Below are 27822 nucleotides of genomic sequence, written 5' to 3'. Positions count from 1 at the left end.
TTACATTATTGGCTATAAGGTACAATCCTAAAGTGACCAGTACTTTGTAACGCTTACAAGGAAGCGTGTGGCCAGGGGCTGAAAATAAAAGGATAGTCGAGGAGCTGCGAGAGCACAGGACGGCTTCAGAGGGCTTGGGGAAGCCCCAAGTAAGTGAAACTATTGTTTCTTTAAAGTGAACCTAAAGCCATAAAAAAAAAAAAAAAATGAGATGAACTCACCTGGGGCTTCCCTCAGCCCCCTGCAGCCGATCAATGCCCTCGCAGCTCCGCTCCGATGCCTCTGGACCCGCCGGCGACGACTTCCGGTTTCGCCGTCACCGGCCGACAGGCATGGGAAAGCGAGTGATTGTTCGCGTTCCCAGCCTGTATATCGCCCCCTATGCTGCTATGCTGCTAAGGAGCCGCAATAGCAGCATAGGGGGCGATATACAGGCTGGGAACGCGAACAATCACTTGCGTTCCCATGCCTGTCGGCCGGTGACGGCGAAACCGGAAGTCATCGCCGGCAGGTCCAGAGGCATCGGAGCGGAGCTGCGAGGGCACCGATCGGCTGCAGGGGGCTGAGGGAAGCCCCAGGTGAGTTCATCTCTTTTTTTTTTTTTTTTTACTTAAGGTTATCTTTAACACAGTTAAGGTTCACATTAAAGGGAACCTTAACTGAACGGCGGGGGGCAAAGAGTTTCACTTACCTGGGGCTATTACCAGCCCCCTGCAGCAGTCCTGTGCCCTCGGAGCCGCTCTGGAATCCTCCGGTCCCCCGCTGTCATTTAGTTTCGTTTTTGACGACTCACAAGTCGGCCGCCCGCCATGCGTATTATTGGACGCATTCCCTACTGCAATTAGCGCTGTTGCGGACCGCAACGCTTACAAAGATACGCGTTGCCGCATTCCTCACCGCAACAGCGCTAGTTGCAGTAGGGAATGCATCCAATAATACGCATGGCGGGCGGCCGACTGGTGAGTCGTCAAAAACGAAACTAAATGACAGCGGGGGACCGGAGGATTCCAGAGCGGCTCCGATGGCACAGGACTGCTGCAGGGGGCTGGTAATAGCCCCAGGTAAGTGAAACTCTTTACCCCCCATTCAGTTAAGGTTCCCTTTAAGTATGTTGTTGTTGTAATAATAATAATAATAAGATGATATTGAAGACATTCACAAAGCAATGCTTATTTTTCTGCCCAGTTTTATTATACTCTGATAGTACATGTTCAATAAAAGGCGATTGTTGAATGACTGCTTTGTCTTCATTGTGATATGATGATGTCATACATATGTCCAGTCTTGAAATTCCAGTCAAGGTGTTTTTTCTTTTTCATCTGTTAACCTGAACTTGTTGCTTATCTTGAAACATAACAGCATTTTATTATATTTAATGAATAAAGAATTTTGTGCCAGCATGCTGACCACTTGCAGAGGATCTTACAACTGAGCAGGTCAGACAAGCTGAGGATCTGCAACAGAAAAGGTAGTCAGAGAAGAAGAGATCAGCAACAGGTACCCAAACAGAGATTGGCAACAGGATAGGAATCGAGCCCTCAAGAACACAGGACTAAAATCTTCATATTAATGCCCGTAATTTTCTAGCTCTGCTTGTCTCATTTGGGAGGATCTCAGGTGTGTATTAACCTCCTTGCCGGTCTAATTCCCGCCGGCAAGGAGGCAGCGCAGCACTTTTTTTTTTGTTTTCAAATCATGTAGCGAGCCCAGGGCTCACGGCGGGTAGCGTCGGCGATCGCGTACTGCACGCAGCTAGCAAAGTGCTAGCTGCGTGTAGGGAAAAAAATTATGCAAATTGGCCCAGCGGGGCCTGAAAAATCATCCTGCGCAGGTTACCCCGAGCTGAGCTCAGGATAACCGGCAAGGAGGTTAAAGCAGAGAAATCTGAACCCTTATTCTGCATTAAAACAATAAGGCAAAGAAGGTTAGTCAGCAAATCTCCCACCTTAAAGCACCACAATCACAAAAATGTGTAAAATTTAAAATACGCGTATGCATTTGGGGGTGGTGTCCTATTGGACAGTGTCGTGCGCAGCGGGTTAAGGGGGGGGAGGGGGGTTTGAGGGCTGGGGTGTGGCGGCATAGCTAGCATAGTTGCCCCAGTATACGGAGTTTAGTTACCCCAGTATAGCGCCCCAGTATAGTGGCCAGTATAGTGCCCAGTATGGGTAGGTAGCGCCCCAGTATAGCTAGTATAGTGGCCGGAATAGCTAGTATAGTGCCCGGTATAGCTAGTATAGTATAGTGCCCGGTATAGCTAGTATAGTGCCCGGTATAGCTAGTATAGTGCCCGGTATAGCTAGTATAGTGCCCGGTATAGCTAGTATGGGTAGGTAGCGCCGCAGTATAGCTAGTATAGTGGCCAGTATAGCTAGTATAGTGCCCAGTATGGGTAAGTAGTGCCCCAGTATAGCTAGTAAAGTGCCCAGTATAGCTAGTATAGTGCCCCAGTATAGCTAGTGTAGTGCCCCAGTATAGCTAGTATAGTGCCCCAGTATAGCTAGTATAGTGCCCCAGTATGGGTAGGTAGTGCCCCAGTACGGGTAGTATAGTGCCCTAGTATGGGTAGTATAGTGCCCCAGTATGGGTAGTATAGTGCCCCAGTATGGGTAGTATAGTGCCCCAGTATGGGTAGTATAGTGCCCCAGTATGGGCAGTATAGTGCCCCAGTATGGGTAGTATAGTGCCCCAGTATGGGTAGTATAGTGCCCCAGTATGGGTAGTATAGCGCCCAGTATGGGTAGGTAGCGCCCCAGTATAGCTAGTATAGTGCCCTTAGTATAGTGCCCCAGTATAGCTAGTATAGAATTACCAGGTCGTAATCCTGTTTTTTTCGTCCAACCCTCCAGGACAGTGACATTGAGATGATAAACAAGGAATCACCCACCTTAGGGCGGGACCACAGCCTGTAGAACTTTCCTCCCGAAGGACTGTTCTCCTGCTGTCATCAGATCTAGACGGTAATGTCTGACGAACGTGTTGACACTCCTCCATGTTGCTGCCCGGCAGATCTCCGATGCCGATGCCCCAGCTCTATAGGCCCAGGAGGTTGCCATAGCTCTAGTAGAGTGTGCTGTGATCTCTTTAGGTGACTCCAACTGCCTCAATTTGTAAGCTTCCTCAATACAAACCTTGAGCCATCTTGCTATCGAAGCTTTGGTCATTTTTTCTCCCACTTTATTTCCAGTGAAATTAACAAATAACCTGTCTGTTTTCCTGAGTTGCTTCACTCTTTTTAAGTATATTAGTAAGCACCTCCTTACATCCAGCTTGTGCCACTGCTTCTCTTTTGGATGAACTGCTTTATTGCAGAAGGTAGGCAATATTATCTCTTGCCCCCTATTAGACACTGATGATACTTTTGGTAAAAAAATCAGTTACCGTCTTCAATATCACTCGGTCTTCAAATATAGAACAGAATTGTTCATCACTGCTTAGTGCCTCTAATTCGCTTACTCTTTTTGCAGAGGTAATCGCTACTAAGAATATGGTTTTAATTGTAAGATTCCTTAACGAAATTTCTTCTAGAGGTTCGAATGGCTCTTCCATAAGTACATTGAGAACTAAAGATAGGTCCCACCTAGGACATGATTTCTTAACTATTGGCCTTAATCTTTCTACTGATTTCATAAATCTGATCACCAGGGGATCTAAGGCTAATTTCTTATCAACGAAAACAGAAATTGCTGCTACTTGTACCTTAATTGTACTTAAGGCCAAACCCCTCTCAATACCATCTTGCAGGAACTCAAGAATTGTCGGTAATTTATTGTCTTTAACTTTATTTCTCTTTTTCCAGTCTAAAAAAGTCTTCCAATACTTAGAATAGATCGATCTGGTTACTTTCTTTCTGCTATTCAGAACCGTCTTGATCACTCTGTCTGACAGGCCCTTGGACTTCAGAACATCCCTTTCAGAAACCACGCTTTTAGATGCAGATTTGGAACATGTACCCATCTGTGTTCCTCTTGATCTAAAAGTAATTCCTCCTGAGGGAGGAGTAAAGGATCTTTTTTCAGCATTTTTAGTAACAACGGGTACCATGATCGTTTTGGCCAATCTGGTGCTATTAATATCAGAGTCATTCTGGACAGTTTCAACTTCTGTAATACAAGAGGAATCAAGGGGATTGGTGGAAAGGCATATGCTTTGCTGAAGATCCAATCTTGGGCCAACGCATCTATTGCACATGCTCCTTTCGGATCTAGAGAGAAAAACCTTCTGCACTGAGAGTTCGTCTGATTGGCAAAAAGGTCTATTTCGGGCCACCCCCATCTGGCCGTTATCATTCTGAATACTTCCGGGTTGAGCCTCAGCTCGGAATTTGACAGTCTTTGTCTGCTTAGAAGGTCGGCCATTCGATTTAATGTCCCTTTCAGATGGACTGCTGTTAACGATAGCAGATTCAGCTCTGCCCAATCTAAGATCTTCAGTGACACTTCTAGGAGTTTTCTGGACCTTGTCCCTCCTTGTTTGTTCAGATAGGCTACTACTGTTATGTTGTCTGAACGAACCTGAAGATGATGCCCCTTTAGACACTCTGATGCTTGTAATAGGGCCATATGAACTGCCTTCATTTCTCTGAAGTTGGATGACTCTCCCCTTACTGGGTCTGTCCATGACCCTTGCAGGTATAGTCCGTCCACATGGGCTCCCCAACCCATCAAACTTGCGTCTGTTGTTATAATCTTTGTTGGAGGAGACCGCCATAGTCTTCCTAACTGAAGATTTTTTATATCCATCCACCACGGCAGTGATTACTTTACCCAGGTTGGTATTGATAACACGCTTTCTAAATCGCCCTGATTTCTGTTCCAGTTTTCCAGTAGCCAGTTCTGGAGAACTCTTACGTGAGCCATTGCCCAATCTACTGCTGGTGCTGTTGAGGTTAGAAGACCCACTATACTCATGCACTGCCGTACTGAGATGGCGTCTGCCTCTAGAAGGCTGACTATTGTCGACTGCACTTTTGTCACCTTGTCCTTTGGCAAGAACAGTCTTTGAAGGGGTGAATTTATTATGAACCCCAAAAATTTGATCACCTGGGATGGATCCAGATGTGACTTTTGGTAATTTACTAACCAACCCAGGGTTTCTAACTGACCTAACACCCTCTTCAGATCTCTTTGAAGCAGTACCGCATTGTCTGCTAGAACTAATAGGTCGTCCAGATAAGGGATTATTATAATGTTCTGGAGATGAAGATTTCCTACCACCTCTGCCATTACTTTCGTAAACACTCTTGGTGCTGAAGATATTCCGAAAGGAAGGCACGAGAATTGATAATGCAGCACTCCACCGTCTCCTTGTACACTGAATCTTAGGTACTTTTGAGACTCCCTTCTGATTGGGATGTGCCAATAAGCGTCTGTCAGATCTATGTTCACCATAAACACGTCTGCATTCAGTAAGTTCCTCATCGTATACACAGTTTCCATTCTGAACTTTTCGTATACAATAAAGGGGTTTAGTGGTTTTAAGTTCAGAATCATTCTGAATTTTCCGGTTGGCTTTTTGATCAGAAAAATTCGAGAATAGAACCCTCGGTTTCTTTCCTGAGGTGGTACCTCTTTTATGACATTTCTGTCCATCATGTCTCATAGTAATTCCTGTAATGCCATCCTGGCTTCTCTGTCTTTCGGCATTAAAGTCTTTACAAATCTCACCGGGGGCTTTTTTATGAATCTTATCTTGTACCCGTCTTTTATTAGGTCTAAAATGAATTGATTCGAGGTTATCTTTCTCCACTCTGGATAAAAGCGAGATAACCTGCCCCCTACTTTCAGCCTGGCGTCACTGGTGCTTGCTTTGGGGCTCCGCTGGCTTATGCAGCGGAGTCCTCCTAGGCCCTTCCTTATTAATTGGCCAAGTCCTTTTTTGGACCCCTTTATCTCTCGCCTGGTTATTGCGGCGAAAAAAGGGCCTATTCGGCTTGAATTTCTTTTTCTTCGGAAATGATAATTTCCTGCTTGCCGTCTTCTCCAAGACTTCTTGGAGCTGAGGGCCAAATAACAGATCCCCCGTAAAGGGTAGATTACATGCCTTGGACGATTGCCTACCGTCCCATGTCTTGAGCCACAGATTTCTGCGGGCATTATTAACTAGTGCTGTTGTCTTTGCTGTAACTCTTAGTGACTCTGTTGAAGCATCAGTAACATAATTATTAGATTTCTTAACAACACTCAGAGCTTCTAAAATGTCCTTTTTAGGAGCATCAGTTTTGACTAATTCTTCCACCCTCTCTATCCATAATAAAGTGGTCCTAGAGACACAGGTGGTGGCTGCAGCAGGCTTAAAGTTAGTTACTGCTGCTGTATAAGCTTTTTTAAGTGACAAATCAATTTTCTTGTCTGCTGGGTCTTTAAGGAAACCCAAATCCTCAAAAGCAAGTTCATTCTCCCTATTCATTAGACTGAACGCTGCGTCTAACTTGGGACAACCTTCCCATAGTTTTGCATCTTCTTCTGAAAAGGGGAATCGCTTTCTAAACCCTCTGGAAATAAAAAGTTTTTTCTCTGGGTATTTCCATTGCGTATTAATTAGGTTTTTTGTTGAGGGATGTACAGGAAAATTTAAATGTGGTGTGGGATCCATACCAGAATATAATTTATCATGTATGGACACAGGAGCGGGAGTGGTCTGATTAATATTCAAGGTAGTGTGAATAGCCCGCACTAATTCATCAGTCTCTTCCACCGGAAATCTGAATCTTGAAAACACAAGTTTCTCATCCGTATCACTTTGATCTGACATATCATCCTGTGATAAATCCCTGTTAACCTGTCCTCCAGGAAGAACATCCTGTATTTCCTCTTCTTCTTCATCTGAAGAAATTAAACGTCTTGTAGTTTTTACAAGAGCTTTTCTTGGCTTAGGATTCTCCTTGGGAATAACTGCCACAGGAGGTACCACAGGAGCTGACCCTGTAGGCAGATTTTCCCTGAATGCTCTAAATGTCTCTACCATTTCATGCCTCATGGTAGTCAAACTCTTTGCAGGAGGCAGTATTCTCTTCATTAATTAACTTTGTAATACATCCTTGGCAAGATGCTTTTGTCCAGCTAGTTGGCAAAACAACCTTACAGACAAGGCAACTCCTGGACCTGTTAGAGCTATCGGATAAGTCCGAAGTCTCCTGAAAAACATATGAAGAGAATAATACCATGAGATTAATTACTATAATTCATTAAAGCCTGTAATTAATCACATAAATCCTCTCCTGAACAGATGTGATGTTTATTCATATATACTCTGTGTATATAGTGAGCTGTTTACCAAAAAAAGGAATATCATTATCTGTAAAATAAGCTTAAAGGTGGCCATACACTGGTCGATGTGCCATTAGATCGACCAGCTGACAGATCCCTATCTGATCGAATCTGATCAGATAGGGATCGTATGGCTGCCTTTACTGCAAACAGATTGTGAATCGATTTCAGCCTGAAACCGATCACAATCTGTTCAGCTGCTCCTGCCGCCTGTCCCCCCCCCCCCCGTATACATTACCTGAGGCTGGCTCCCGGGCATCTTCTCCGCACTGCACCGCACCGCTGTTCTTGCTCCATCCCGGCGCTTCCTGTGTTACTCCGTGACCAGGAAGTTCAAATAGAGCGCCCTCTATTTCAACTTCCTGGTCACCGGAGTGACACAGGAAGTATAAGCGTACACTGGGACATGCGGAAATGCGGTGCAGCGAGGAGAAGAGGACCCCGGAGCCAGCTTCAGGTAATGTATACATGCTCGGATCGGGCCCGAATCGTACGCCGCAAGCGACGCGCTCCTACCGCCGGGCGATCGAGGGTAATTTCCCGCACGGCGCGATCGACGGTCCGATCCGATTTCGGGAGGGAATCGGATCGGCGGGTGCGTTTAGCGCAAGCGATTGGCAGCAGATCCGATCCCAGGATCGGATCTGCTGTCGAAACGGCCGTGAATCGAGCCAGTGTATGGCCTGCTTTAGTACAGCAATCAGACAGATAATTTAGGATGCATATCAACTCAAGTGTAGCTCATCTAGACAGAATGTAGATGCATACAGCTGCTAAAAAGTATTGCAGGGGAGAGAGAGAGGAAAAAAAATTTTTTTTTTTTTTTTTTTTTAAATTAATATATTTGGTGATACTGCACCAATAAATCCCTCCTGCAAACTTAGAAGGAAAACATCCAACATTATATGCAGCTGACCCAGTAACCAGCTCACTCCCCACAATGAATGCACCACGTAGTTAACATTCATTCAGGTAGCTATGCAACAATTACTTATGCATTGAGCTGCACCAAACCAATCAGTCACATGTGAACAAATGCTTTTCTGAACTATCAGGACTTTTACAATACTTAAACTGGTAACAAACATCTTGCTCCATTTAAGTAATCAAATCACCAAGTAGTCTAACATGCTTTTTCTGATCTATTAATTAAACTTAAGATCAGTGCAGTTATCCATGTTTAACTGGTTTTAAACAACAATGTGCCACCACAAAAAGACAGCTTCAGCAAATATCCTTGATCTAGCCACTGTCATTCATATGCTGACTAAATACATCTGAGCAGCATAATCAAACCTCAGACCAGTGCGGCGACCAGTCAGACCGTGATCAAACGCGGCTCCCCACAAGATCTCCGCCGGCTTACCTGATCCTGAAGTTTTCGTGCGTCCATCCTCGGCAAAGGCCAAACGCTAAGTGCCACAAGGAACGCACACAACGCTGTTTTGCAGCCGCGCAAAATGCGGAAGTGAAGTCACTCGTCGGCGGAAGTACCGCTAGACTGGGGGCAAAGCCATCCTTCCTCCGTGCAGAGCCGATATTCCCCCACCGCTGCGTCCAGGACCTCCGTCAGGGCTGCTCCGCGTTGTCCTCCCTCTAGCACGCACAGCCGCTCAGGTGGCTGCTAGAGGGGAAAAACCTGTTTAAGCAGGTAAGGAGCTTTCTGCTGCAACAATATTCCAACCCTCCAGGGTAGTGAAGCAGGCTCCCTCAGGGAACTATTACCAGCCTCAGCACTCCCAGGCTGCTGACCAGCTAGCTCCCTTTACAGAGCTCATGTTCCCAGGGAAGGAAACACACAACTGAGGTGTGGATACCTGGGAACAGATTTATAGAGCTCACGCTGGGTGTTTCCTGTTTCTGGGGGGCGGAGCCCAAATCTCAATGTCACTGTCCTGGAGGGTTGGACGAAAAAGTAATTTATGGTGCATTTTTCTCTATGAGAAATGTACTTCTTATAGGTATGTGTACACAGGTATTTTAATTTTTTTTGTGATATTAGGCCTTATGCAATCTACTTTTTCTCCCGAGTTTTCTCCTAGGTGATATTTTCGCACCTTGTCATATAATGCTTTTTAAACCACCAGCAAGCAAGAAAATACAGAAAATAATTTTGATAGTACTTTTTCAGCGACTTTTAGATACTTTTACAATTCCAAAATGTCTAAAGGTTGTTTTAAAGACAATATGAAAATGATCTAAGAGAGAAAAGTAATTGCTTATGGGCCATTGATCCTTTAACATGCATGACCAGTAATATCACAAGCAAAAGTTTTTTTACACTTGCGCTCAACAGTACAGTATTGGCCCTTTAAATGTACCCTCGGTGCAGCTCTCTTGTGCTGGATGGGGCCAGTCACTGGTAAAAACAGAAGGGTAAGGGGAGACAGAGCGCTCCGATGGTGCATTACCACAAATATATGTTTTAAGCACACAACAATATATGCACTTACAATATATAAAATAATACTGCGCCTTGCATAGCCCGTCAGTTGGTCGCCTCAGTACATTCCAGACTGGCCAGGGCTGGAGGTGTGGATGGAATCACACAGGAGCGTCCTTCTGCGGGGAGCGGTGCGCAGTGACTGCTGTCTGACATCACTACCGGTTTCGGCGTAAGTCCACGCCTTCCTCAGGTGACGTTACGCTCAGACAGACCTCTATACATAGTTTCCCTCATGTGGCAACTGTTACCACGGGGCGGGACTAAAATTGAATAAACTTTATTGTAACAAGTTAAAAAGCTGACAACCTCCGCTATAATACGGGCTATTGTCAGTTTCCGTATGGATACGTTTTTTGTCATTTAAAAGGCAGACAACCTCCGCAATTATGCGGAATACTGCCCGATGTCGTACGAATACGGCTAAAAAGGCTAACCACCTTCGCAATTTTTGCCATATAAAAAGAAAGGGGCTGGCAACCTCCGCAATTATGCTGAATACTGCCAGATGCCGCACAGATGCGGCCAATTTAAAAGGATGACAACCTCCGCAACTGCACAAAATACTGACAGATGCCGCATAGAAACGGCTCTGCCATTTGGGAGGCTGACAACCTCCGCAAACACACGGGATACTGCTAAATAAAAGAGCTGACCACCTCCGATGTTATGCAGACTGTTATCAGATTCCGTATAGGTATTAATAAAAAATAGAGAATAAAAATTAAAAATGAAAATAAGAATTGCTAGCATCAACAGAAATTAATAAAATTAAAGCTATTATTCTTATATATCTTGTTGGCCCAATCTCTAACCTCTATGTTTATTCAGCAGGTTTATTACCTTTTACATGGCTATATACGCCTCGAGGTCCAGCTTCACCAAATCTAAGAATGAGACCTTACTGCAGTCAATCATTTGTGTGCAGGAAAACTTGAGGGCTAAAATCAGTCCAGCCACATATGGATGAACTGGAGAGATACACTAGACTTGATCTAGACTGATTCTCACACTAAGGGCCCGTTTCCACTAGTGCGACGCGATTTCGCCGGCATTCCGACGCTTGTAAAAACGCATGCGGGTGCGTTTCCGCATGCGTTTTACCCGCGATTTCGCGTGCGATTTCGCATGGCAGGGTGCCATGCGAAATTAACCATGACACTGCCAGGACTAAATTACATTGGGAAGGGTGCGAAATCGCACGCGAAATCGCGGGTAAAAACGCATGTACCAAACGCATGCGTTTTTACTATTAAATACATTAGCGGCGATTCGCACGGATTCCCGACGCAGACGAAAACTGTGGGTCCCGCCGTGCAGATTTGGCCCGCTGCCAAATCGCTCCCGCACGCCGCAAAGGTGGAAACAGCCCCATCCACTAACATTAGCTATGCGAATCCGCATGCAGTGCCCGCATGCGGATTCGCCCTAGTGGAAACGAGCCCTAAGAGTTAGTTGGGACCATAAATCTAAAAAGGGTCATTGTACATATAAAAAAACACGTTCAGAACCTTTTTGTCCAACTAGTTGTGCCATTGCCATACTAATACATAACGCTCATTTGGCACTGGGAATAGTATTCTTTGGATCTAACTAATTACCATTTAAAAAAGAGATTAAGGCTACATGGTGGTTAGATGAATAATTGAGCTATATAAACATTCTAAAATTTCTAAAAAAGTGTGCCTAGACTGTCTGATATTTGGTCTAAAATGTTCTATCAATTTTGTACCCCTAAATGAAGGCCTTCAATAAATAGTGGATCAGACCTTACTGCAGCCAAAACTCTATTATTCCCAATAAAGAACGTGTCTTAGAGGATCATTGGTTCGATGGCCTTTGGGATGTCAGATATCATCAAATACGAAATAAGTATGCCCATTTCTTCTCTCAGCGTGTTCATAATATCATCTGTACCCATAGTTCATAAGCCAACCTCTATCTTCACTTTTTTCATAACGATCCCAAATTGGTCAATAAAATGGACTTTTTACGGCCAAACTGCTTCAGGCCTGCTCATTACTCAGGCTCCATATATACCTGTCAGGTGTGACTACTGACCCTTTTGTCAACGGCAACGACTAAAGAGGGATAATAAAATTGTCATTACCAGTAAGGCCTTACTTGCTGACACTTGTTATTAATACTGATATTACCTCAAATGTAATGAGGTACTGAGGGGAAAAAAGAAAGGGGGGGGGGGGGGTTGGATAGATGCCGGCAAGGGATTGGAATTGGGGGAAGGAAATGAGGAGGGGGGGGGGAGGGGGGTTTGTTTCTAAGTTATAAAGCTTAGGACCTCCAAGTCTTCATTTAGACCTCTGGGAGTTAATGTGTTAAGACGGTAGATCCAATAAACTTCCCTTTCACACAATCTTTTGTATCTTAGACCTGTGGGAAGAGAATCTACTATGTGTTCTAAACCAGTGATGGTTAAAGTTTCAGGGTCACTTTGATGACATTGTTGAAAGTGACGTGGTACACTATGTTTGTCAGATTTGGCCAAGATGTTACATTTGTGCTCCCCCAGCCTGGTTCTTAGTTCAGGGGTAGTCCTACCTACATATCGTTTGTTGCAACCGCATTGTAACATGTATATGATAAATTTTGTTGCACAATTGGTAAATTGCTTCAAAGGTATCGGAGGCCCATCTTGATTTGGGATGCTTTTGAGTCTGTGTTGCATGAATTGGCAACAACCACATCTATTTGATCCGCATCTAAAGTTTCCTGTTATGTTACTTCTCAACCAGGTGGTGGGTTCTTGTCTGTCTACTTTGCTTGGTGCGATTACATTTTTTAACGATTTTCCCTTCTTGTGGATAATATTAGGCTTCTCTGGTAACAGATTTTTCATTATAGGGTCCTGTAAAAGAATGGGCCAATTCCTTTTGATGATACTTTGGATCTCTCTTGACTTTTGGGTATATTTTGTAATAAAAGTAGGGCCACTCTTGTGGTTTGTGGCTTTATTAGTATCATTATCTTTATTTTTGTTTCTATTTATATTTCCTATACAGTCATTGTCCTTACTTATACTGTTAGGATCAGGTGCTTCATCTTTTTTATTTTGGTATTCCAGTATTGCTTTTTCAATATGATCGTCTCTATAACCTTTTTCTTTAAATTTTGTTCTCAGGATATTTGATTGTTTTTGATAGTCCGAATCTTGGGAGCAATTCCTTCTCAATCTGCAGAATTGACTCCTCGGGATGTTATTTTTCCATCCTGGATGGTGGCAGCTATCTGCATGAAGATACGAATTGCCCGCCGTGGGCTTAAAATGTGTCCTAGTTTGTATCCTCTGCTCTCTATCCACAAAGAGTTCAAGATCTAAAAATACTAATTCTGTTTTATGAATCACATGAGTGAACTCCAGCCCAAAATTATTGTTGTTACAATAAGTCACAAAGTCCCGGAATCTCTCTTCTGTCCCTTCCCAGATCAACAAGACATCATCAATGTACCTGGTGTATAGTACAAGATTAGATTTAAACGGATGGTCAGACGTAATCGCACCAAGCAAAGTAGACAGACAAGAACCCACCACCTGGTTGAGAAGTAACATAACAGGAAACTTTAGATGCGGATCAAATAGATGTGGTTGTTGCCAATTCATGCAACACAGACTCAAAAGCATCCCAAATCAAGATGGGCCTCCGATACCTTTGAAGCAATTTACCAATTGTGCAACAAAATTTATCATATACATGTTACAATGCGGTTGCAACAAACGATATGTAGGTAGGACTACCCCTGAACTAAGAACCAGGCTGGGGGAGCACAAATGTAACATCTTGGCCAAATCTGACAAACATAGTGTACCACGTCACTTTCAACAATGTCATCAAAGTGACCCTGAAACTTTAACCATCACTGGTTTAGAACACATAGTAGATTCACTTCCCACAGGTCTAAGATACAAAAGATTGTGTGAAAGGGAAGTTTATTGGATCTACCGTCTTAACACATTAACTCCCAGAGGTCTAAATGAAGACTTGGAGGTCCTAAGCTTTATAACTTAGAAACAAACCCCCCTCCCCCCCCAAAGCAGTTTGGCCGTAAAAAGTCCATTTTATTGACCAATTTGGGATCGTTATGAAAAAAGTGAAGATAGAGGTTGGCTTATGAACTATGGGTACAGATGATATTATGAACACGCTGAGAGAAGAAATGGGCATACTTATTTCGTATTTGATGATATCTGACATCCCAAAGGCCATCGAACAAATGATCCTCTAAGACACGTTCTTTATTGGGAATAATAGAGTTTTGGCTGCAGTAAGGTCTGATCCACTATTTATTGAAGGCCTTCATTTAGGGGTACAAAATTGATAGAACATTTTAGACCAAATATCAGACAGTCTAGGCACACTTTTTTTAGAAATTTTAGAATGTTTATATAGCTCAATTATTCATCTAACCACCATGTAGCCTTAATCTCTTTTTTAAATGGTAATTAGTCAGATCCAAAGAATACTATTCCCAGTGCCAAATGAGCGTTATGTATTAGTATGGCAATGGCACAACTAGTTGGACAAAAAGGTTCTGAACGTGTTTTTTTATATGTACAATGACCCTTTTTAGATTTATGGTCCCAACTAACTCTTAGTGTGAGAATCAGTCTAGATCAAGTCTAGTGTATCTCTCCAGTTCATCCATATGTGGCTGGACTGATTTTAGCCCTCAAGTTTTCCTGCACACAAATGATTGACTGCAGTAAGGTCTCATTCTTAGATTTGGTGAAGCTGGACCTCGAGGCGTATATAGCCATGTAAAAGGTAATAAACCGGCTGAATAAACATAGAGGTTAGAGATTGGGCCAACAAGATATATAAGAATAATAGCTTTAATTTTATTAATTTCTGTTGATGCTAGCAATTCTTATTTTCATTTTTAATTTTTATTCTCTATTTTTTATTAATACCTATACGGAATCTGATAACAGTCCGCATAACATCGGAGGTGGTCAGCTCTTTTATTTAGCAGTATCCCGTGTGTTTGCGGAGGTTGTCAGCCTCCCAAATGGCAGAGCCTTTTCTATGCGGCATCTGTCAGTATTTTGTGCAGTTGCGGAGGTTGTCATCCTTTTAAATTGGCCGCATCTGTGCGGCATCTGGCAGTATTCAGCATAATTGCGGAGGTTGCCAGCCCCTTTCTTTTTATATGGCAAAAATTGCGAAGGTGGTTAGCCTTTTTAGCCGTATTCGTACGACATCGGGCAGTATTCCGCATAATTGCGGAGGTTGTCTGCCTTTTAAATGACAAAAACCGTATCCATACGGAAACTGACAATAGATCGTATTATAGCGGAGGTTGTCAGCTTTTTAACTTGTTACAATAAAGTTTATTCAATTTTAGTCCCGCCCCGTGGTAACAGTTGCCACATGAGGGAAACTATGTATAGAGGTCTGTCTGAGCGTAACGTCACCTGAGGAAGGCGTGGACTTACGCCGAAACCGGTAGTGACGTCAGACAGCAGTCACTGCGCACCGCTCCCCGCAGAAGGACGCTCCTGTGTGATTCCATCCACACCTCCAGCCCTGGCCAGGCTGGAATGTACTGAGGCGACCAACTGACGGGCTATGCAAGGCGCAGTATTATTTTATATATTGTAAGTGCATATATTGTTGTGTGCTTAAAACATATATTTGTGGTAATGCACCATCGGAGCGCTCTCTATGACTAGTAATATGACTGCCCTGCCTCTCCACCTCAACAGTGCAGCTGTCATAACACCCCAGACTCCCCCTCCCCACATGGAAAGTAGCGCAGAGGAGCATTTTGCCTGCCCAGGCACTGGATTGGGTTTGGCATCACCTTCACTGCAGCCATGTGTGCTGAGTTGTCACAAACCTCTGTACCACTCCCAAGTCACATAGAACGCTCGAGAGCCACACTGAGGTTTGTGACAACATTTTGCATGAAAGATTTTATACACATATTAGAAGTGAGGCTATTGGGAGAGGGCATGCTCCATTCATTTTGGCGCAGCGATGTGCCCATTGTTTGGGTGCCACCATAGGCCGTAATGAGAATTATGGCTATAGTCGTGCTCAGTAAATAAATAATTTGGGAGCCAATGATTGCCGGAGCACAAATTAAAAAAAAACAAAAAACGGTCATTCAGCTGCCGGCCTGTGCACAAATTAAATGTGCCACCCAGAGTTGTGACAATTTTATATGTACGCTGCTCCATGTACTACGCTTACCTGCATACTCGCACAGTGTGGGTGCACTCGTTCACGAGGAGCATTGCCATGAATTGTCAGAGGATCCTCGTCAGCAGCAGTGGCCTTGAGGCGTTTAAGCCGGCTCAGGTGTGCTTTAAATATAGAAATACATAAATGTGGTTATTGCAGCATTTTCCAAAATGTGACCAATTTTACAGACTTTAAGGTGTCCATTCATATTCTATGAGGCAAACAGAGTCATATCAGGAACGTGACTGAGAGCCCACAGTCGTGTTGCATACCCTGAGGAGCTGAACACAATCCTTACATCCATACCATTAATAAAGACTGTATGTCCACCCACACTGTATATGAAATAATATGTACATGTAATGCATTTTGTAAAATCTGAAAAGAAAACCTGTAACATCAAAAAGTTCCCCTGGGGGGTACTCACCTCGGGAGGGGGAAGCCTCTGGGTCCTAATGAGGCTTCCCACGCCGTCCTCCGTCCCTCGGGGGTCTCGCTGCAGCCCTCCGAACAGCGGCGATGTAAATATGTACCGTCTCGGCTCCTGCGCAGGCGCTGTGGGCGGCTCTCGGCTACGAAATAGGCGGAAATACCCGATCGCCGTTGGGTCTGAATAGGCGGAAATACCCGATCGCCCAGGGCTCGCTACATGATAGCCGCTGCTCAGCGGCATCCCCCCAGCCCCGCCGATCGCCTCCGGCGATAGGCGATCAGGAAATCCCGTTCAAAGAACGGGATTTCCTGGAGGGCTTCCCCCGTCGCCATGGCGACGGGGCGGGATGACGTCAGCGACGTCGGGACGTCATTGGGAGACCCGATCCACCCCTTGTCGCTGCCTGGCCAATCAGTGCCAGGCAGCGGCCGAGACCCGATCCACCCCTTGTCGCTGCCTGGCCAATCAGTGCCAGGCAGCACACCGGATAGCGGCGATAGGGCGCGCGGCGGCGGCGATCGGGGTGCTGGCGCAGCTAGCAAAGTGCTAGCTGCGTCCAGCAAAAAAAAAAAAATCATGAAAATCGGCCCAGCAGGGCTTGAGCGGCACCCTCCGGCGGCTTACCCCGTGTCACACACGGGGTTACCGCTAAGGAGGTTAAGCAAAATGCTCTAATAAAATATATTAAAGAGCAATAAAAAAAAGGGAAGTCTAAAATGAATTTCTATCAGGTTATCCACTTCACGTCATAAATCATGAGCCATACACCTTCTCAAGTTGTTCGTATGCTACTCTGCTTTTTACCCGTTGATTTTATTTTATATTTAGGCTATACTGACAGCCCATGGTGTTACACGGTACTGCACTACTCCTGTACAGTTTTGTCACCCTAAGTTAGAGACGCTGTTCCTAGGTTTTTAAAGGACAACTGAAGTGAAAAGAATATGGAGGACGCCATATTTATTTCATTTTAAACAATACCAGTTGCCTGGCAGACCTGTTGATCTATTTGGCTGTAGTAGTGTTTGAATAACATGAGAAACAAGCATGTACTTAAAGTGGACCCAAACTAAAAATACAAGATTTCAGAAATAAAATCTATTTTCTAAATTATAATAAATAGCAGCCTTTTTTCAGCTGCGTGATGACAAATATCAAATATTTTACATTTATTGGAGAAACCCCTCCCTTCCTTTCATATTGCCGGCAAATCCGGCAAACTGGTGGAGTAGATGGTGTCCAGCAAAGGAGGAATTGCTAATGGCTGCCACCTGTATAACTCTAGTTATGAAAAGAGGAGGGTGAAAAGCATGCACTGAAATGCTCATAGGCTTGAAGGAGTGTTTATTTATATTTGTATGTGTCAGAGTGGTGCAACGAAATATTTTGAATTAAAAAAATGTTTGGTTTGGGTCCGCTTTAATCTTGTTAGATCTGACAATAATATCATAAACACCTGCTGCACGCTTGTTCAGAGTCTATAGCTTAACGTATTAGAGGCAAAGGATCAGCAGAATAACCAGGCAACTGGTATTATTTAAAAGGAAATAAATATGGCAGCCTCCATACCCCTCTCGTTACAGTTGTCTTAAAGGGCACCTAAATAGGAAGAGTATGGAGACTGACGTCTTTAATCCCTTTTATGTACATTTTTCCAGTTGCCAGGCTGGTAATCTTTTAAGCTGGCCATACACCACATAACTGATTGTGCAATCCTGTCCAATCTTACCAAAGGAAAAGTTTCTTAAGGCTGCCATACACTGGTCGATTGCCACCAGATCGACCAGCAGATAGATCCCTCTGTGATCAAATCTGATCAAAGAGGGATCTATTGGCTGCCCACACTGCAAACAGATTTTGAATAGATTTCACTAGGAAACCGATTCACAATCTGTGGAGCTGCCGCTGCCCCCCCCCCCCCATGCATACATTACCTGGTCCGGCGGGCACGAGTCCCCCGGTCTCCGCTGTCTCTTCTCCGCTCTGGGCTCCAGCTTCACTTTACTTCCTGTCGGGGAAGTTTAAACAGTAGAGGGCGCTCTACTATTTAAACTTCCCCCGACAGGAAGTTAAGCTAGCCGGAGCCCAAAGCGGAGAAGGGACGGCGAGGACAAGCGCCGGCAGAACAGGTAATGTATTTATACATTATATATTGCCGCTAGCGTGGGTCGTCAGACATTCGAACGCCGCTATCGACGCACTCCCGACCAGCCGACGATCGAGCGAAATCTTCCGCGTGGACAGATCGATGGGAATGATCGATTTCGGACAGAAATCGATCGTTCTGTCAGCGTTTGTGCAACGATTTCACAGCAGTTTCGATCACAGTGATCGAATCTGCTGTATATCGGCAGTAAATCGTGTAAGTGTATGGGCCCCTTTACAATGATTCTGTAGTGAGTCAGATATGAAGGCTGCCATAGTTATTAACTTTAAAGTAAACCTGTAGTGAAAAAAATGCAAGGAGGATACCTCAGTATCCTAAAGAGGCTTCCCTTGTCCGCAGCACCCCCCCCCCCCCCCCATCCAAGTGCTGGCACCCCACGAAAATCCGCCGACGCACGAGCTCAAAACCAATAACAAGCCTGTGACGCGCCTTGCTCACGCGCACTTGAGGAGTTCCGTTCGACCTCCAGCAGAAACGACCGAGCCTGATCAGGTCTGCTCTACAGACGCCAGATGTCTGCACCTGCATCGTAGAGCAGACCAGTCGGGCTCCGGCGGGAAAAGACGCCAATGCGCTTGTGCAAGTCGTGTCACAGGCTTGTTATAGGTCTTGACAGTTTGGCCTAAATTCGGGTAGGGTTATCAAACAAATTACCTCATGTGAGGTAATTTACCTCATGAGGTAATGACATTTAGCAATTCTGGTAGGTTTTAGTCATGTTTTACCTACTGCGGTATATTATGAGGTAATTCGTGAGTTAATCTGCATTAATGTTACAGAAAATAGCTATTCTCATGGAAATTAGGGGGCATTTCAGCACATGAGTTACCAATCAGTTTAAGACCTGCCTGTACCTGGAGGTAAAGTCAATTTGTATGCATTTTGCAGTTTTTAGTGGGGTTCCTATTGCTGTTTAAGGCCCAGTGCACACCAAAACCGCTAGCAGATCCGCAATACGCTAGCGGTTTTGGGAGCTGATTTCAGAGCGATTCTAGGTATGTTTAGAGAGGTTTTCTAAACATACCTAGCGGTTTTGGGTGCGTTTTTGTGTAGCAGATTACACATATTGTTACAGTAAAAGCTGTTACTGAACAGCTACTGTAACAAAAATGCCTGGCAAACCGCTCTGAAGTAGCGTTTTTCAGAGCGGTTTGCGTTTTTCCTATACTTTACATTGAGGACGAAACGCTTCCGAAATCCGCAAACGCGCTTGGCAAAAACCGCAAACCGCCGGTGTGCACCATCCCATTGCAATACATTAGACAAGCGTTTTTATAGGCGGATGCGGCCGGCGGATCGCTCAAAAACCGCTCGGTGTGCACTGGGCCTTAGTGTTGTTCCTATTCAGGCTGTGTAATAGAAAAGAATACTAGAAATAAAACTCCAAAATATTTACTGGATTTTTTTTATAGGGGATGCCTATAAATATACTTTTCATAGGTTGCTACATAATCAAATACACCTTCCCCCTAAAAAAAAAAAAAAAAAAAAAAAAATCTGGAACTTATGGAAGACAAGACTACTATTTATTTACTGCATGCTTACCGCTGCGTTTACCTCATGTTTTACCTCATGTTCAGAAATTGAGAAAAATATTTTAGAATTGCAAAGAAAAACAAAAAAGGAGGTATTTTACCTACAAAAAAAAATATTTACCTCACATAGCTACCAGAATTGAGGCCATTGTGGGGTGCCAACGCTGGATTGGGGATGCTGAGCAGGACGGGGGAAGCCTGTTTAGAATCCAGAGGCTTCCCCCTCCCAAGGTAAGTACCCCCTAGAGACTTTTTCTTTACAGGTTTACATTAAAAAAGGCAAGTACCTTGTTGTCCTCTGGATCTTTAAAGCACGTGGTCCATTTTACAGAACTTGTTTAATCACTGACAATTTACCAACGATTATAAGAACATCTGCGAACAGATTTTCGTCCTTTTTCTTTATATTTTACATTTATTAGGAGTCGGTGCATTTTTTCACGACTACATGTACCCAAAAATGACTCCGACTCCACAGCCATGGTAAACGTTTGCACTGTACATTTACCAGCACACTGTAACCACATGTATTGTACACATATCCCTGTGCTGTAAATACACATGCTGCAAACTAATTCACACACTAACTACATGCTGTAGATTGATCTAACCAAATGTAAGCACCTGCGATTTATACTTACCCACCCACTGGAAGCACCTGCGCTGTATTCTTACACACCTGCTGAAACCATGCAACATGCTTCACCACCTGGTGGTCCCATTCTGTGGCCTGGTTAACCTCCTGGGCGATAATCCTGAGCAGAGCTCGGGGTATGTCGCGCAGGAGGAGTTCTCAGGCCCTGGTGGGCCGATTTGCAGGCAGCGCTGAGGGGTGGATCGGAACTCTTTCTGACGTCACGACGTCCATGACGTCCGTGACGTCATCCCGCCCCGTCGCCATGGCGACCGGGGAAGCCCAGCAGGAAATCCCGTTCTGAACGGGATTTCCTGCTTACTCTGATCGCCGAAGGCGATCGGAGTGGGTGGGGGAATGCCGCTGCGCTGCGGCTATCATGTAGCGAGCCCAGGGCTCGCTACATGGATTTAAAAAATAAAAAATTTTAAAAAATAGTGCTGCGCCCCCTCCTGGGCGATATAATTGTATGGCCCAGAGGGTTAAGCTATTGTTGCACCTTAAAAGACATCTGAAATGAGAGGGATATTAATTTCCTTTTAAACAATGCATGTTGTACAGCAGAAGGAAATGGCATCGCTTCCAAACAGACGCTGCACCCTAATTGACTACCTGCACAAGTATGCAGAGCTTTTTTTTTTTTGGACAATTTTCACTGTTTGAACATGCTTCACTTTTTGACATGTTTCACTGCTAGATTAGTGGTTAGTTTCTCTCCTGTGGGGGCACGTCACCGCCGTAGGAGAGTCTATTAGGGATAATTTGTGCACAACTTATGCTGAAGCTAACGCAGGGGGCTTCACTGTACCTGTTTTAAATGCAAGGTGTGTAATCTGCCCGTTATTCAAGCTCTGCATACTTGTGCAGGTAGTCAATTCAGGTGCAGCGTCTGTTTGGAAGCGCTGCCATTTCCTTCTGCTGTACAAAATGTAAGTATACTTCAGGCTAGCTGCCTCCTGGGGTGTCAGCTTGCATTCAAATTTTAGAATTTAGATTAGTGTTAGCACATAATTTGCATCGGATTTGTATTCAAGGTGTGTATTTAGCCCCAAGGGGCTGGGCATATCTCTGGAGCTTTCACTTCACTTGCAGCCTGTGAGCGCTGCCCATTGCTTGCTGTCTTTTAAACAATGCATATTGCATGGCTGTCCTGCTGATGGTCTGCGATGTATTGATAGATCGACTAATGCTACGTACACACATGCGACAACGATCGTTCGTTGAGGACGACGAACGAACTTTTAATTGACGAAAGAACGACCGAAGTAAAGTTAGTTCTATAAAGTGTGTAACGATCACATCGTTAGAACGAACGTTATACCACGTAAAAGCACCTAATGCGCCTGCGCATAAAATTGTAAAGTTCCTTGGAGAAAAAGTGAAGTACGCATGTCCAGCCTGGTACGAACGATCGTTTCCAACGATGTACCACTTTTGCTAACGATCGTCGGTGGTAAAAATCCGCCAAGACAGAACTTTGTTTTGTAGCGATTTGCCTCGTTCGTCGTTTGCCTTAATAGTCGTTGGTTCGTTTTTTGTAACGATCGTCGTTGGTAAAGATCGGGGAACGATCGTTACAAACGACTATAGTCGCATGTGTGTACGCACCTTTAGAGACAGATCTCTCTCTGATACACTCTCCATACACTGCAGGCCGATCCCCGATCGAATTCAGTGTGACATCTTTTGGGAATCGGCGTGTAGCACATGCCGCATGTGGCTCCAAATGCTATATACCGGGAATCTAGCAGTGACAGTGGACGGGTAAAGTATTTTAATGCACGGGAGACACATTTACATTTGGAGGGACAGCGACCAGGGGTTCTGTCGTCGTCGTCCCGATATGACATGCTATTACCACCAAGCACATGATCAGCCATGTCAGCCTGAGATTTCCCAGCATGTCTTATCAATACATTCGACTGATATTAGCCCAAAATCTGCCAAATCAGCAATCGGGCATGCTTGGTGCGGCACAGATTTTCATCCCATATAATAAAATCGGCAGATGTATGGCCGCCTTTAGCCACAGAGCCTGAACAAGCATGCAGATAAGATGTTCCCTATAGAGCAGGGGTCACCAACTCCTGGTCCGGTGGCCTACAATACATTCGACTGATATTGGCCCAAAATCTGCTAAATCATCAATCGGCACAGATTTTCATCCCGTATAATAAAAATCAGCAGATGTATGGCCGCCTTTAGCCATAGAGCCTGAACAAGCGTGCAGATAAGTTGTAAGACTTAGGCTAGTCACACACCAGGACGTTGCGTTTAGGGGACGTTATAGGGCACATAACGTGCCCCTAACACAACGCCTGGTGCTCTCTGATGTGGACGTCAGAGTGAGCCACGTTGTGCAGCTCACTCTGGCGTCCGTGATGCCATGATGCGTACTCTTGGACGCATGCGGCATCACGTGGTCCAGCCCGGCCAATCGCCGCACAAAGCGGCCGCTCCAGGAAGTAAACACTGCACGTCACTGAGTGCAGTGAATATTAATTAGCCATGTGCCCGGCCGCTCTCCCCTCCTCCCCAACATGACTGAGCATGCGCAAACAGTCTAACGCGGCTTAGCCGCGTAGAACACACAGCATGCAGCACTTTGCTGCGTTACAATGTAACGCAACGTGGGCAGTGTGAACAGCCCACTTGTGTTACATTGCTGTGCGTTGGGGGAGCGTTACAGGCTGCACTAACGTGCGCCTGTAACGTCCCTGCGTGCAAGAAGCCTTAAAGAAAACCTGAACCATATTTAAAGAAAAAGAAACAGAGACTTACCTAAGAAGAGGGAAGGCTCTGGGTCCTATAGAGCAGGCGTCCCCAACTCCAGGTCCGGGAGCCCACTGTCGGTCCGTGGGCTGTTTTCTGCTGGTTCGCCGGTCTGGCCTCTCGCACCCCTCCCCCCACCGTTTATGTTGCCTTATGAGCTGGAGGCCTTTTCCTCTTTTATATTTCCCGGTCAGCCCCTCTCCTCCATCTTCTTTCACAGCAGCGCGTCCCGCGCTTGCTGTAAGGAGGAGGGAAGCAGGACAGCGGCTTCCTGTAGCGGCAATGTAAATCGCCGTTACCATGGGAACCACTGACCTGCTGTCTTCCTCTTCACAGCAGCCACAGGACGTGCTGCTTTTAAAGAAGATAAAGGAGCAGAGGAGAGGGGCCGACCTAGGAATATAAAAGAGGAACGACCGCCAGCTCATAAGGTAACACAAGTGGTGGCCATGGGGGGAGCAGGCACTAAGGGTAACTATATTACCTATACTGGGGCAACTATACTAGCTAAACTGGGGCAACTAAACTGGCTACCTATACTGGGGGGCAACCATACCTAGATACCCTATACAGGGGGCACTTGCACACCTGAAGGCTTCCGAAGCCTCCCATGGCAGAGGAGAGCAGTCTCCAACCCATTGGTTGGAGACAGCTAACAGGGGAGACGGCACAGAAACAAGGGGACCATGGGAGGTACTGAGGTACAGGAAGACCCTATAGAGCCCAGAGCCTTCCCTCTCCTTAGCAAAGTATCTGATTTTTATTATTATTATTTTAAATATGCTTCAGGATCACTTTAAAAGACTGCCGAGATGACATTGAAAATCAATGGTTAATCACCTGGGGCTTGTTCCAGCCCCTAGCATCCGTTGCAGTCCCTCGCCGCTGTCCCAGACCTCCTCGATGTCCTGCTGGCCAGCCATAATGATCGTGACCTACCCGGCGGGGTCAGCTCTTCTGCTCAGGCATTCGTGCCCACATCATCTGGCACGTACTGTGCAGTAGTTGTGCGCATGCACAGTACGCGTCAGATGACGTGGATGAATAGCCGACCCCACTGATGGGTCTCGATCATCACGGGCGCCAAGCGGGACGTCGAAGAGGACAGGGCTGTGGCGAGGGACTGAAACGGCTCCTAGGGGCTGGAAGAAGCCAAAGGTGACTAACCATAGATTTTAACTGTCGCCTCGGAAGTCCTTTAAGTGTGACTACGTTTGTTTCAGGTGTGAGATTCAGACACTACTGATGCAATGAAAGATCAGCAGGATGCAACTGGTATAGTTTAAAAAGAAAAATATGGCAGCCTTGTCCTTTAACATTTCATAATAATAAAAAAAAAGTTTGAATATTTGGCAAGGTAGATCTAGCAATAGGAAATGTCATCATGTTAAAGTACATTTTTACTTATTATAGAAGTCAAATGCAACTTTGAGGGCAACCTTAAAGAGGACCTCCATGCAGAAAATAAAAATCAGTCAGCCGCCTTGAAGTCCACACATCACTATGCTTCCGCCTCTTGGCCCTGCCTCCCTCTCTCGTCCGAGAAAAACCGCCGAGCTATGTACTGCAGTAAATAGCTTGGCATTTTTTCTCACAGGAGAAAGAGGCCAAGTGGCAGAAGTGGAGTGATGCAGGGACTTCAGGGCGGCTTCGTGGGACGAGACTCCGGAGGTAAATATAACTTTTCATTACAGCAGCGCTGACTGATTTTTAATTTTTGCATGGAGGTCCTATTTAAAGTACCCCTGACCTGCTGCGCGATACTTTTAATGTTTTGGTACTGGTGCTGTGTGACCAGCACACCGCACCATCCTCCCCCTCCAGCTACCAGAATTGTATGTGGGGGGAGGAAGTGACAGCTCTTACTCCCCTCTGCCGTCCTTAGTCCTGCCCCCTCCACTCGCCACTATAGTTCCCCTTGTGATGTACTGCACACAGCAGGGGAGCTGCGCTGTGCATGGTCATGTGCTAACTCAAATACCACAAGATCGCACACAGCTCCCCTGCACGCTGTGTGCAGTAAATCATAAGGGGACATATAGTGGTGACTGGAGGGGGATGAATTATGGACGAGCAGAGGGGGAGGAAGAACTGCAACTACCTCCCCCCACATAATCGACGTTCTGCCTCAGTCCAAGATTACAACCTATGCAGAACGGGGACTACAGGGGACACAGGAGGGGGAGGATGGTGCTAGCCGCACAGCACCAGTAATAAAACTATATTAAAAATATCGGAAAAACAAAAGTTTGCTTTCATAAAACAAAGAATTTGCGATAATTCAGGTTGGAGTGAGCTCGAGATGTCTCCCAGGCACCACTGCTGAATATATGCAAATTAACCATTGTACCCTTAGAAGCTAAACACACCTCCAGAACCGCTGGAATGCAATGATGTGTCAGCTTGTTAATATGTACAGAGCCATAATAATCCAACATGCATACAGACTGTTTCGGATTGTTTGATCCTCATCAGTGCATGGCATGGATTAATTTGGCTCTATGGAGTAGGGCTTGTAAATCCGAGAGGCACAGACTAACCAGCAAGCTCATGGTGACCCAGAACTCATTGGGGTGTGTAAGGGACTACAATGGTCCTAAAAGCCCCCTTACTAAGATGTTAAGAAAAACAAAAGTTTGCTTTCCTAAAACAGAAAGAATTTGCGATAATTTTTTTCTGTTTTAGGAAAGCAAACTTTTGTTTTTCTTAACATCTTAGTAAGGGGGCTTTTAGGACCATTGTAGTCCCTTACACACCCCAATGAGTTCTGGGTCACCATGAGCTTGCTGGTTAGTCTGTGCCTCTCGGATTTACAAGCCCTACTCCATAGAGCCAAATTAATCCATGCCATGCACTGATGAGGATCAAACAATCCGAAACAGTCTGTATGCATGTTGGATTATTATGGCTCTGTACATATTAACAAGCTGACACATCATTGCATTCCAGCGGTTCTGGAGGTGTGTTTAGCTTCTAAGGGTACAATGGTTAATTTGCATATAATCAGCAGTGGTGCCTGGGAGACATCTCGAGCTCACTCCAACCTGAATTATCGCAAATTCTTTCTGTTTTAGGAAAGCAAACTTTTGTTTTTCTTAACATCTTAGTAAGGGGGCTTTTAGGACCATTGTAGTCCCTTACACACCCCAATGAGTTCTGGGTCACCAAAAATATCGGAGGGAGAGAACCAGGTCAGGTGTACTTGAAGAGCACACGGTACGCTGTTAGCTGCATGCGTAGTGTGCAAGTGTAACAATTAGCTCGCTCTGAACAGCGCGATAAAGAATAATGAATCAACCCCCTTATCTGTAGCTTAAAAGTCATAGTCATCCAAGTCTGTAATTTGAAATAGCGAAAAACAGTAACAATTTATCTTATTACTTTTCTCCTGCACAAAGGAGTAATTTTTCCAGTCTATGAAAATTAGACACTGTATCCGTGAGGACAGTCCCTATATATGTACAACAACGGTATAAGTCGCTCTAATATAAAAGACTATTTAGTCAGACCAGAGTGCCCTTTTAGGCAACTCTAAATGTGGAGAGATACATGTCTGTATGCGTTATGAATTTAGTGGAGGTCTTTGCTTATCCCCCACTCTGACACTTAGTCTGAGTGGTGTAGCTATTCCACTAGAGATTGCTCTCACACAAGAAAGATAGAGAACAGTTGTATTACCAGTGCGCAGTCAGTGTCTCAATGTACACTATACATGCATGGTATGGGTACACATGCAACTGTTCGCTAATAGTAGCTGAGGTAAATAAGAGGTGCTATATTACAAAGTGCTTGCATATGGAGTTTCTTGACATGTTTCACCTAACGGCTTTATCAAAGAAGTGCTATACATATATACAAATGCAAAGAAATACACCCCCCACCACCAAAAAGTCCCCCAGAAACAAAGCCCCAGTCAGAGCTGCAGCACCCTGTCTGGTGCACACCTAAATACTGTGAGGATCAATGCTCCGCCCACAGGGCGGGTATCTTACATATATGCTGTATACAGATTTCGTGGCGTTCCTGTATCGAGCTGCACATATGATGGCTCCCAGTGGCAGGCCCTGTGTCGAGCGCTCCGGCGTCTAATGGTGGACTGGGTAGTGGCGAGAGTACGCCTCCTATTAGGAGGCGTGCGTCACATCCGGCCCCGCCATCACGGCCGTTGCCAAGGACGCCGTCGCGCGTAGCAGTCTCATGTCTCCGCCCTTAGGCTGTGCGCGGCGAGTGTGCTCACCATGGCGACCAGGGACGCATACCATCCACCATATAGATGGCTGCCAGAGAAGCGTCCGCCCGTGCAATGTGAGCGCGCGTCTGCCCCAATGTTACAGTGCGTCCTCCCCTGTGCGCCGCGACAAAACAGG

The 27822-nt window shown here is 45.2% G+C and overlaps 1 protein-coding gene across 7 annotated transcripts in view; it reads right to left on the bottom strand.

Annotated features, from left to right (window-relative positions):
• Positions 1-1186: 1186 nt before the first annotated feature.
• Positions 1187-27822, bottom strand: part of LOC137533006 (uncharacterized) — a 63412-nt gene continuing 36776 nt past the window's right edge. For 3 of the 7 annotated variants that reach the window (XM_068254128.1, XM_068254130.1, XM_068254129.1), the window contains exons 2-3: positions 15924-16036; positions 1478-7135 (exon numbers count right to left, since the gene is read on the bottom strand). In XM_068254128.1, the coding sequence (XP_068110229.1) occupies positions 3343-5601 (2259 nt within the window). In that variant the 5' untranslated portion in view covers positions 5602-7135; positions 15924-16036 and the 3' untranslated portion in view covers positions 1478-3342. Of the gene's footprint in view, positions 1455-1477; positions 7136-8287; positions 8893-15923; positions 16037-27822 lie in introns of those variants that run through there. The other 4 variants (XR_011024106.1, XR_011024107.1, XM_068254131.1 and 1 more) reach the window with 4 other exon arrangements.

Source organism: Hyperolius riggenbachi, chromosome 9 (genome assembly GCF_040937935.1).
Source record: "Hyperolius riggenbachi isolate aHypRig1 chromosome 9, aHypRig1.pri, whole genome shotgun sequence".
In the NCBI taxonomy this organism is placed as follows: domain Eukaryota; kingdom Metazoa; phylum Chordata; class Amphibia; order Anura; family Hyperoliidae; genus Hyperolius; species Hyperolius riggenbachi.
Note: the sequence above shows the minus strand (reverse complement) of the source record. Positions and strands in the feature narration are given on the sequence as shown.